The sequence below is a fragment of the Myotis daubentonii genome, chromosome 3, assembly GCF_963259705.1.
Source record: "Myotis daubentonii chromosome 3, mMyoDau2.1, whole genome shotgun sequence".
Classification (NCBI taxonomy): domain Eukaryota; kingdom Metazoa; phylum Chordata; class Mammalia; order Chiroptera; family Vespertilionidae; genus Myotis; species Myotis daubentonii.
The window spans coordinates 136,532,253-136,544,424 of record NC_081842.1 but is presented as its reverse complement, the minus strand read 5'-3'; the positions used below and the strand labels follow the sequence as shown (position 1 = coordinate 136,544,424).

At 38.8% G+C, this 12,172-nt stretch overlaps 2 protein-coding genes and 1 long non-coding RNA gene across 4 annotated transcripts in view; 2 read left to right on the top strand and 1 right to left on the bottom strand.

The window, feature by feature from the left end:
* RANBP9 (RAN binding protein 9) overlaps positions 1–6,457 on the top strand; it is a 104,322-nt gene extending 97,865 nt beyond the window's left edge. Inside the window, exons 13-14 of the mRNA XM_059688663.1 lie at positions 1,799–1,910; positions 5,468–6,457. Of these exons, the coding sequence (XP_059544646.1) occupies positions 1,799–1,910; positions 5,468–5,598 (243 nt within the window). The 3' untranslated portion in view covers positions 5,599–6,457. The remainder of the gene's footprint in view (positions 1–1,798; positions 1,911–5,467) is intronic.
* Positions 1,921–4,094, top strand: LOC132230736 (uncharacterized). The gene is made up of 2 exons (XR_009451926.1): positions 1,921–2,536; positions 2,754–4,094. It is a non-coding gene; the product is annotated as an uncharacterized LOC132230736 (long non-coding RNA).
* Positions 6,458–7,404: 947 nt separating the features above from the next.
* NOL7 (nucleolar protein 7) lies at positions 7,405–11,496 on the bottom strand. Of its 2 annotated transcripts, XM_059688666.1 has the most exons (8): positions 11,141–11,492; positions 10,996–11,056; positions 10,312–10,370; positions 9,045–9,076; positions 8,746–8,824; positions 8,276–8,397; positions 8,122–8,199; positions 7,405–7,586 (listed from the first exon to the last, which is right to left on the bottom strand). In XM_059688666.1, exons 1-8 carry the CDS (start codon positions 11,401–11,403, stop codon positions 7,510–7,512), a joined length of 771 nt encoding a protein of 256 aa, XP_059544649.1. In that variant the 5' UTR covers positions 11,404–11,492; the 3' UTR covers positions 7,405–7,509. The 2 variants fall into 2 exon arrangements, with proteins under 2 accessions (XP_059544649.1, XP_059544650.1); XM_059688667.1 differs by lacking the exon at positions 8,122–8,199 and having other exon boundaries at positions 11,141–11,496.
* Between the last annotated feature and the right edge of the window lie 676 nt (positions 11,497–12,172).

The window sequence follows — 12,172 nt, the reverse complement described above, 5'->3', positions numbered from 1 at the left end:
TTAACTTCTTACTGCCTCAGTTTGCATCCCTATATGATGAACATTATAGTATCCACCTCATAAGGTTTTTGTGAGGATTAAATAAGATGATCCACATTAGCGCTTAAAACATTGCCTCATAGAATGTTAGTGCATGATAAGTTACTACCGTCATTATCATTGTGTTTTCGTTTTAAATACTAGAGGGTGTAAACAGAAAAATGGTCTTGATTTGAGATTTGAGACATTTCACCTTTTTGGTAGCATGTCTGCATATATAGACCCAAGAGGATAGTTTTGTGCTTAAAATTTTTATGTACCAGTTATTCCCTGGACAATTCTTTAGAATATCTTTTAAAAATTTATTTGGGGGTGGTACCTCATTAGATAGTTGTGGGGTAAATTAAGGCTTGAGCAAAGCTCAGTCTTTAGAAGTAATGTGATTGATTAGAGTTAGCTTTATAGGATATAGACTATTAATATTCTTTCCATCAATAAATTAGGATTGGGGGCATTCAGGAAATACAACCTAAGTAGCTTTGTGGGATGCATAAAATACCTTAAAACTGTAAAAAGCAGGTCTTGTGATCAGCAGGTGTGTGAAGCTTCTTCCCTATATCAAGCACCTATCAGTAACTGCAGGGGATTCAAAACAGTATAATAATTTTTTTAATCTTCAGAGAACTTTCATTATAATAATCGGGGTGAGAAGTCTGATGTGAAATACCTAGCAATAACGACAGTGGGGGACCCACATGTTTGTTTAGAGACACACGTATTCCCTGTCTGGTAGCCGTGGATTAATGGCACAGCTTTGCTTTATGGACAGTTCTTCCCTTATTTCCACAATATATAGGCCAGTTTGGATGAGAAAGGGTAAGAATACAGTTGACCAGGAAGCCTTTCCTCCACCTCTGCTCTCTCAGAACACTAATAAGATACTGAGAGGAATGCTGGAGCTGTACCTAGGAGATAATCATCTTTGGGAATCTCAGTCTTCCACACTTCCAGAGTCAGCATTTTGAAAGTTGTTACTGAATTCACTGATTTACGATTTCCTCAGCACCTCTCCATGTATGTGTTCTGAATTGGGAAGGTGCCCTGTATCTAACTATAACTATATCTGTACCTATATTATAATATTACTCCAGATTAGGGTATTCCCTTTGGCAAAGTAGTAATACATCATTTATTGAAAGATTAGAATGAACCAACATTGCTAATTTCATTTAGCTAATTTCCTATTTCATTGTGAAATATGACCTCTTATAATCCCCATTACACAAATGATGAAACTGATACTTAGGTCGTTAATTGCTAAAGGCTACACTAATGATGCAGGCTGGTGATTGATGTCAATGTCTGAAACCACTGTGTGTGTGCCTCCCATTAAAAAAAGTCATTTGAAAAGACTATGATGTGTCAGCTACTTTAGGAGGGGTGGCTTGAAGATGGTTGGATATAGGTGGGCCCTATCCTTTTTATGTCAAATTCATATCAGTGGTAATAAATTATAAAGTATCTGAATGTTTTGTCTTCCTCTTTAACTTAACCAGTATTAGCCTATTTCACAGGAATTCGTTCTTTCAATTTTTAGTATTTGTTCCTGCTCTGTATGTATTGTAGAGATGGGGGGAGATAATGAGAATGTATTACAAAAAGAATGAAAAATTAGGCTTTGGTTCATAATCTAGTAAATGGGTTTAAATGTCACAGTAGTCTAGTACCTTAAAGCTGTATTTAGTGTTTCAATTTGTAACCGTGTTGAGCATAGTAGTTGAACTATTTGAACTAAAAACCAAATTGCTCTTTTCAACAGGATGCATTCAGTTTACTAGCTTATTCAGATCCTTGGAACAGCCCTGTTGGAAATCAGCTTGACCCAATTCAGAGAGAACCTGTATGCTCGGCTCTTAACAGTGCAATATTAGGTAAGTAAAGCTAAAAAGCACAACTCCAACTAGATAGATACTTTGAATGTTTGAGGTGATATTTGTGTTGGCATTTTACATTTTAATAAAATCATAAGGGAAAGGTTTTCTACATTTTAAAGTTAAGATTACCTTAGAATATATACCTTCCTCCATTATTTTAGTTCCAGATTAAATGGATTCAAATCGACTACAAACAGTACATTGGGATGCACCCTTTTTATGTCAAACTCATGTCAGTGGTAATTGGGAAGTTTGGAAATTAGAAATGTTTGTGTTATGTAAACATTTCTGGCCTGAGCCACCCATTTTACAGCTCCCACCATGCTTCAAATACAGGCACAAAGGGGCTTCCAGGTGACTTGCAAATGCCCTGTCACTACTAACCCTTTGAGTCAAATTATAGTTGCATTAAAGTTAAGCATATTCAACTACATGCCCTTCCCAAATAAAAAATGAGTGAGGAAGAGAACAGCAATTTAAATAAGCTTAGCCAGGGGTGAGCATCAAGTGAAAAATTGGAATTTAATGTTTCCCCGGTTGATTGCCATTCCTATGAGCAGCTCACTACAGAATATAATTATATTGTTTACATGTTGAACACATACTCTTTTTATATGAATTATGTAACTGTATATTTTGTGCAGGGGTCCTCAAACTACGGCCCACGGGCCACATGCAAATACAGATATTGTATTTGTTCCCGTTTTGTGTTTTTACTTCAAAATAAGATATGTGCAGTGTGCGTAGGAATTTGTTCATAGTTGTTTTTTTTTAAACTATAGTCCGACCCTCCAACGGTCTGAGGGACAGTGAACTGGCCCCCTGTTTAAAAACTTTGAGGACCCCTGATTTTGTGCATTTATATTTAAACTCTATAGGGTTAATTATGTAAAGCTATGTTTTAATTTCTGGGCAATTCTTTTCAGTAATTCAGGTAAGAGTGATATTTTTCACCTGACTTTTTCTAATTCCCCAGATAAAATGGGACTCCAGTTTACAAAACTTTTATGTGCAATTTGGCCCTGTTAGTATTCGGGGCTTTTAGCAACATGTTTCAAGCTATTTTAGGTAGATAGAACAGTTCCACAGAGTAAAGGGTATTTAGACATGGAGACTTATAATGAGGGCCTGGGCCCTCATATGGCCAGAATATAAAGCAAGCAACATATTTGAGCCTTAATCTGTATTTTTTTCCTTATAAAACTCATTTTTAACTCGTGTTAAGGTCTCATACAAGTTTTGGAATAAGAGTAATATCTTTGTTATAGTTTTTCTTAAATTTAGAACTTGTATATAATGAATGATGTGAGTTTTCTTTTCATTGTTTAATTGTGTTGTAATTTCTTTGGTTATGAAATTAATGTAGCTCTGCTAGTAAAGAAAAAAAAAGCTTAGTAGCAGTGCTGGGATTGTAGGGCAAATTATGGTTTCCTATACTTATATATTTTTAAGTTACATTATCAGTAATCATAAAGCGCTATCATTGTTTTGCATTTAGGTACCACTCAGACCTGGAAAAATTTGAAAGTAACCAGTTTTCCTAAAACAGTTTTCTATATCTTGTGTTATTCAAGGGGATTAAATTTTAAAATAGTACATTACTTGGGACCATTATCCATATATTAGGTATTATATATTGTACTACATATTATGTAGGTTCATCCACATATAGTCCTTAAATTTAATAAGATTATTAAACTGCAGTGGGGGTGTCTGCATATCTATAAATTCTAAATTATGTAATCTATAAATAGTGCTTGAAGTTTTATTAATTGTATGTAATTCTTGCAAATTTTATATCCAAAAAAATTTTAATGTTTCTGTTGATTTAAGAGAAAGGGGAGAGGGAGAGAGAGATAGAAACATCAGTGACAAGAGAATCATCTGTTGGCTGCCTCTTGCACACCCCCCATTGGGGACCGCAACCTGGGCATGTGCCCTGACCAGGAATCAAACCATGACTTCCTGGTTCATAGGTAAATGATCAGCTATGAGCCACACCGGTGGACAGGCAAAAAAAAATTTTTAAATGCTTATAACCAGGTGCCTCACCTGGCCAAATAAAATTGTAATAAAGTACCTCCAGATATTTGCCTTTCAACAAGGTTATTTCCCTGAAAACATTCAGGAGACATTTTTGAAAGGAATTCAAATTAAGGCAGAATTATTTAAAATTATAAAGTCAACCCTGTTGTAGAGTTGGCAAAAAAAAAAAGTTTGTCAAAATTTAGCTAACTAGCATCTTGCCACAGGATAGCTAGTATTTTCGTAATCTTAACCCAAAGACCTTTTCAAACTACTCCTTCTCACCAATCTGTGTATCTTTCTTTGCATAGTCTTATTCTTAATCATATCTTCTTTCCTCTTGTACTTTAAATCCTGAACTTGCTTCATTATTTTTGCTTCACTCCTTCTAGAACAGTGGTTCTTAACCTGTAGGTCGCGACCCCTTTGGGGATCGAACGACCCTTTCACAGGGGTCGCCTAAGACCATCGGAAAACACATATATAATTACATGTTGTTTTTGTGATTAATCACTGTGCTTTAATTATGTTCAATTTGTAACAATGAAAATACATCCTGCATATCAGATATTTACATTATGATTCATAACAGTAGCAAAATTACAGTTATGAAGTAGCAACAAAAATAACTTTATGGTTGGGGGTCACCACCACATGAGAAACTGTATTAAAGGGTCACGGCATTAGGAAGGTTGAGAACCACTGTTCTAGAACTTTTCTTTCTCTGAGATTACAACCTTTGAATTAAGTCATATGGAGCCTTACTAGTCATTTATCACTGTTTTGGCCCTTTGTTAACGGACCATTAATTTTATTAATTGGGAATCTATATAAATTTAAAATTCATCTATTCACAAGGAAAAAGTACCAGCTCCTATAAGTTTGGCCATTTTCATCATTCGTTCACTTTTTTTTTCATTTCTAGCAAAGAACAAAGATTATTGTTTGTACTATAACTGTCTGACAAATTTCTGGTATGTAGGACCCTGAATATTTTGATAGTTAAAATGTTTGAACTATCAATTGTAAATTACCCCTCCAAAATTGTAAGTAATTTTGCTCTATCATCTCTCATGGTGACCATCACCCCTTGCTCCTTACCAACCCAAATAACATTACCAATATGCTTTGGGAACAATTAGGCAGCTGTGTCTTATCCCCAGAAGAATCCGTCAATGAAACTTACTGAAACGCTGGTGCCTTTTTCTAACTTAGATAGAAGAGAAATACTAAATATTCCTTATGCAGCCATTAAAATAGCAGCCAAAATATGTATTTCCCATCATAATTAATATGGAAGTAAAAGATTTAGAGTATCTAATGCTTTAAAAGTCTAATTCTGCAAGAATTTTCCTTATAGTTGAATGCCTAGTACCTTGTCAGAGTAGTATTTCCAAGGTAATCAATCATTTGCTTAGAAACTATCTTTGCTAGTTAAGAGTGATAATTTCGTAGATAATGCAATATTTTCCTGAAAGTTTAAAATATCTTGCTAATTGCTGTTTTCATTTTTAATCATTTTTCCTCAGAAACCCACAATCTGCCAAAGCAACCTCCACTTGCCCTAGCAATGGGACAGGCCACACAATGTTTAGGACTGATGGCTCGGTCAGGAATTGGATCCTGTGCATTTGCCACAGTGGAAGACTACCTACATTAGCTATGCATTCAAGGAGCTCACACTTATACTGTGGCATATAGTCAACATGGAAGTAGACCAGGTCTGCTGATTTGAAATTTAGATTTTTTTAATTATGTACTGGGGACAGGTTTTTGTCGCTTTACATTGCTTCCTAGTTTACAGCATGATGCAAATGATTTTCTAACTTAGTGTTAGGAGAAATTATTTTCCATCTTTAATCTCTTAGTTGTCTAAGAGTTAAATATTACTGAATCTCAGACGTTCAAATTTATCATCACAAATCCTTTAAAACAATTACCTAAAAGAAACCAAAAAATCCTGCCTTCTTTGTTGGGGGGCGAGGGGGGGGAAGGAAATGGAACAAGTTGTGTTGTGTTAGCATGTGGGTGATGTAAATTTCAAATTGGGAGATGTTCCGACCCCCACTCCCATATAAGCATTCAATCAGTGTAACTTGCAAAATGCATAAACATCTGACAGTTTGAATTTATAGTGTTGATGGAAGAAATCATTTTTAATGTGTACTGTAAAACTTGAAATACTCAGGAGCTGAGTGAATATGTTTGTTGCTACTTACAATCCCGACCTGTTAGTCCCAGTAGTTTTGTTTTAACATGGTCTTTTCAACTTTGTTTCCTGTTTAACTACCAACGAATTCTGTTGTAGACTCACAAGTTTAACTTGTATTATAACAGTATTATATGTCAACGGTGTGGTTATGACCTTTATTTATATAAAAACCAAATATTTAGTCAATTTACTGTGTCTTAATTTAATCTTTGTACACCTTCCATTTTTAAGTGCTTAAATGAGTACTATATTGCAATAAAAATGTAGTGATATAATTAACCAGCCATTAAAAATTTACTTCTACAGATATTAGTGTCAACTGAATTTATATATTAGGTACTTACCTATTTCTTATGATTAATATAAAATTAGAGCTTAATGAATAATTTTTACTGTAAGTCTGAATTCTACAACCTAAAACTGTTCAGTTTACTAGCCTCCCTGTATTAGAGTCAGACCTGATAATGTGGGTGAAAAAGAAAGAAAGGGGAAAATTAATGTCCTTATTTTCATAATCACAATAAAGACAGGTTACTTGACAGTAAAGCAAACCCCCAAACCAGTTAAAAGTAAAAATTAAACAAGCTGTTCAAGAGGATGACCATACACTTTGGCTATTATTTTGTACACTGAGGTTTGAATCTTCTTTAAGAAAAGTACATATTTATCTACACTTAGATATTGCATTTTCACAGCTACTTCTTTCTCATTCTATATTTTGTGAAGCAAATTCTCATCAGTAGCACCAAAACATCTGAGACTCTAAGGCAGCCGTGGGCAAACTATGGCCCGTTTGAAATGAATAAAACTAAAAAAAAAAAAGACCGTACCCTTTTATGTAACGATGTTTACTTTGAATTTATATTAGTTCACACAAACACTCCATCCATGCTTTTGTTCCGGCCCTCCGGTCCAGTTTAAGAACCCATTGTGGCCGAGTCAAAAAGTTTGCCCACCCTCCTCTAAGGCATCTGTGAGCTGCAGTTGTAAAGACTTCCTGGATGTCCATTTCTCTTCCTCCCTGCCATTCCTGCCACAACACACCCACACTGTGGACTGGGAAGAGGGGCAGAAGAGGTGCCATTAGCAGTATTGTTTGTATTCAATTAAATGGATCAATATTTATAAAAAGAAAGGAAGACAGTTCCTTTTAAATTGCTATTTCCTCCAGGACCCTCAAAGACTAAAGGCACAATTGTATTCCAGAAGGATGAAATGTGTTGGGGTACTTCCCCAAATAGATTTGACTTGTAATCCTTTAAAATGATTTATTAGATTTTTAAAGACAAATTAATCTTCTAAACTAAATAACTGTAAGTTGCGTACATACAAAGTTCTCATTCTTCATTTAGCTTTGATTTACTTCTTAGAAGTTTTCATCTTTCTGACCATCCACCGTCTTTTAAACCTCTTGGCATTTTGTTTTTTCTGGGTTCCTAGAATAGAACGTTTGCGCAGTAAGAATATTAGAGAGAAAATATTCCCAAAAAAGAATAAAAAACTTTTCAAGATCCTCTATATCAGCGGTTCTCAACCTGTGGGTCGTGACCCCTTTGGGGGTCGAACGACCCTTTCACAGGGGTCGCCTAAGACCATGGGAAAACACACATATAATTACATATTGTTTTTGTGATTAATCACTATGCTTTAATTATGTTCAATTTGTAACAATGAAATTGGGGGTCACCACAACATGAGGAACTGTATTAATGGGTCGCGGCATTAGGAAGGTTGAGAACCACTGCTCTATATGAATATAAATACTAAAATTAGGTCTATTAAATTAGGTTTTATGTCAGATATACATACATACTTATACTGATCTATTTTCCAGAAGCAACTTAAAAAATAATATAGAAGCCATTATAAGAAAAAAAGGTAATTCGTACTTGAGTATTTGCTATTTCCTTAAAAGGAATATTATTCAATATATAAAACTATCATAACCAAGAAAATAAAGCTGGACCTTACCCCAACCATTATTCAAAAACTGGACTGCAGCCTTTTTCACTGGTAACCTCTTATTGTTAAGCGACAGGAACTTATTTACTACAAAAGAGAATTATTTATCATTTCTTTGTTTACTTCAATAAAAAGTGAGAAAAACAGCCCATAAGGAAATTACCAGTAGTCCTGTTGGTTCCTGGACCATACAAAGAATTCTGTATGAAGGCTATGGCTGCTTGTTGCCTTGAATCTCTCAGATCTTGATCTTTTAGCCTTCGAGCCACGTAGCTTTTATTCTGGCTGGTAGTCAAAACAAAAAATCAGAATGAATGAGGTTGATAACATGCTTCAAGTATTTTTCTTAGTTGTCTCAAAAGGTGAAAACAAAATGCAGATAGGCTAATAAATAAAAAATAAATTCCAGGGCTGTTTTATAAGAATTGGCTAATACATTTTAGTAAGCAAAATATTTTGTTTTTATTCCCATTTTAGTAAGAGCAAATATTTTGTTTTTATATAAGTATCACAACTGGTTTTCCAGACGATCCAATCTGAAACTGCTACTAATTAAAATGTTTTCCCACATAAGCCAACACTTTTCTCAAAAAGTTACCTTTATATCCTACATGAAAAAAAGACTCTTCTTACCCAATAGACTGTACTTTTTCTTTAACTTTCTTGGACTCACTTCTTTTTTCACATTCTTCATTTTTCTTCTGCAAATTATCTAAAAAATAAACGTTTTATTTCTAGCTAGCACTTACGTAAAAATAAATCAAGAACATTTCCTGGAGTTCATTGTTAAATATCTACTCACACCAACTTGTAAGAAATAAGGCAATAGGCCCAAACTAAACTTGGCCAGCCATTCCTAGTCCCAATAACATTGGACTACAAATGCTTTTGACACTTACAGGAGAAGTTACTTAATTTAGAATAGTTCATACCTTCTTTTAACTTTCCTGGTGATTTCTTTATGCTAAGGGAGAACACAAAAACACTGATTGGAATGGCAGACAGCCAAGATTACTCAACTCATTACAGTTAAATCTGATTTTGCAAATAAGATACCCCCTTTCATTACCACCACCCTCAGTTTTGACTCAGGATCTTTAATCAGTTTTAGAAAGCAAGTCACCCCCCAAATTCATGGCCACCAATTCCCAATCAACAAACTAGTATATACTGGATGGGAGTATCTTCTCAGAATTTAAAATTTGAAAGCATATCAACAGGCTTCAAAGAAGCAGATTGCTGTGGTTAATGGAGTTAAAGTGAAAGGTGAAATACCAAAGTGGAAAGTGGTAGGCCTCATTTTTATTTGGAGAAGTCACAAAGGAATAATTCAACAGTTCAAGCACAAGAGACAAGCAGGGAGATGGACTAGGCTCAAGGAATCTGGTCTGAAAAATGACAAAACAGTATGAGATGCCTATACCATGCACAGTAGCAAAGCTACAAGGAGGAAGTAATGGGGTGGGTGGAGTGAGAGAATGAGAGGTGACACGAGTTTGGTTTTAAAGGGTAAAAGGGGAATCTGCCACCAAATACATTTGTTTTTATGTTTAATGTATTCAAGATCTGAATAACTGGAAAAGTTCTACAGGACATTTGAAAACCAAGTGAAAGATATAGGTCTAAGCATTAAGGGGAGAGGAGAGAAAAACAAATGTTTACAAGTTTAAATTGAGTAAGGTTTGATTGACTTCATGGGATAGATGAGGAAGAGGATGACTATGACATTTGCTTCAAACATTCAGTGGGTGGCAACGCTGCTGAATGAAATGGGGAACGGGGAGGGAGGACAGGTTGGTGGCAGGTAAGGCAAGTATGGGACAAGTTGAGTTTTAGGAGGAGCCTGCAGGTAGATGTCTGCTACTCCACTAACTGATAAATTTCAAGGCACCTGTTTTACTCACCATTTACCCTGCCTGGTACAATGACAGATACACAACAATTGTTGAATAAATACTCTGGGATCAGGAACTCAGAAGCTAGCGTTGGCAGTGGGAATGAACAAAAAGAAATGGGGAAAGACTGCAAAGAGTTAAATACTTCCATCTTTCCCACCAAATTAAAAAACCTGTGTAACTGAAGCCTTATTGTCTAATTTAGGCTTTATTATTTCTTTATATGGATTCAAATAAATGCTCCAATATGTATCTCAAAGATGGCTGTATGTCAGCAAGTAATATAACAAGATCCGTTACTTACCCTGTCTGTGAAGCTGCAGTTAACTTCTCTAGAACAGCGTCTGGAAGGAGTTTCCTTTTCTTAGATAAAGACAGTTTAAAAGAATAGCGTGAGGTACATGACAGACAACATACCTGGGTTGCCTGTGACGTTACAGGCTTGGGGACTGCCTTCTATCCTAGGCAAATAGAGAACGTCGACTGCCCGCTGCCCCCACTGCCTCTAAGCTGGGGGGAAGCTGCGGTCACGGGGCTCAGCGCCCGCTCGACACTGTTGGGAAGACCCGGTGAAGACTGGAAGGGCGCCCGACCCTCCAGCCACTGTGCACCGAGAGCAGTTAGGCCACGTCCCCCTGGAGTCAGCTCTCCGCGGCCCATCCGCCAAACACCCGACAGCGGCGCAGTCACCGTCGGCACCGCCCTGAGGTTCCAAAGCACCTCAGCCAAGGCCAGCAGCAACCCAGCGACACAGACAAACTACCGCCGGCGAGCTGAATGCGGGGCCGTATGAGTGCAAATTCACAGCTCTCCCCGCCCCCATTTTTAAGCGGTGGGCAGCAAAAGTACGAGCATCTTTGTTTTCACCGATGTCTGAAGAAACAGGGCTTCCCCCCACCTCCGTATCCTACCAGCTTTGCAACAAGCACGGGAATTCCACCCCAAGCCGGTCCTTTTAAAAAAGGAGCTGCCTCCCTGCAACTCGAACCTTTTGTTCAATGAACAGCTCCTCGCGTCGCTTCCTCTTCTCCTTCAGGAGTGTTTTATCCCTGAGAGAAAGGGAGACAAGTCAGTGCGCGGACAGACAGTGGGTCGGGAGGGACGGTTCTGCGGCCCCGCCGTGCGCTCCCGACCTGCGCGCCGTCTCCCGGACTCGCCGCTCCTCCTCCCTCGCTTCCGCCTGGGCGCTGGCGAAAGTCAGCTCCTCTGGGGCCTCGTCGTCCCACTCGTCCCCATCTCCGTCCCCGTCTTCCTCCAAGGGCTCGGCGGCCGCGCCGCTGCTGGGCTGCCCGAGCAACAGGCCGTGCTCCGCCTCCTCCGAGGCGGGCTGGCCCTCGTCCACCATCGCCGACGCCGACGCCGGGGCGCGGGACGCGCGTGGCCTGAGCTGCACCATGGCCCAAGGCGCGCCGGACCGTCCGACCTCTGACCCGGAAGTAGCAGCCCGCAAGCCGAGCGTGACGCGAAGAGCAAGCGACACTAGTCGCTCCCGGCACGTTCTGAAGCCCCACGAGTGGAGGCGCATGCGCAGGCGGGGAAGGGCGTGGCCTAAGGAAAGCTGGGGGCGTTTCCTTCCGCTCCAGGCTGCCGGAGTCCCTCTTCGCTGCTGCCGGCGCACCGGTGGGAGCCGGTGGGCGCGGGGCTGTTTGCAGGCCGGGCAGACGTCGTGCTGCCTTCCTGGCTGGGGTGCTGACAGCAGGTCTGGCTGAGTCCCCGCCTCCTGAAGGCGGGCTGGCGCGGGTCACGCCATCAGGTGCTCAGGAGCTGGATTCGCTTAATCCAGTGGTTCTCAACCTTCCTAATGCCGCGACCCTTTAATACAGTTCCTCATGTTGTGGTGACCCCCAACCATAAAATTATTTTCGTTGTTACTTCATAACTGTAATTTTGCTACTGTTATGAATCATAATGTAAATATCTGATATGCAGGATGTACTTTCATTGTTACAAATTGAACATAAAGCATAGTGATTAATCACAAAAACAATATGTAATTATATGTTTTCCGATGGTCTTAGGCGACCCCTGTGAAAGGGTCCTTTGACCCCCAAAGGGGTCGCAACCCACAGGTTGAGAACCACTGACAGTGTTTATAGATCTGACTCCCATCACTCTGCACTCCCTGAGAAGTGGCGTCTCAAAGGGAAGGAATGCGCTATAGCTGC

What these genes read in the sequence shown, in the direction of transcription:
- NOL7 (XM_059688666.1), bottom strand. Translation starts at nt 11,403, where the DNA reads ATGGTGCAGCTCAGGCCACGCGCGTCCCGCGCCCCGGCGTCGGCGTCG. An exon ending in AGCTGTTCATTGAACAAAAG is followed by an intron (nt 10,371 to 10,995) that starts GTTCGAGTTGCA and finishes TCTTTATCTAAG; the next exon opens with AAAAGGAAACTCCTTCCAGA. An exon ending in ACTGCAGCTTCACAGACAGG is followed by an intron (nt 9,077 to 10,311) that starts GTAAGTAACGGA and finishes GTTCTCCCTTAG; the next exon opens with CATAAAGAAATCACCAGGAA.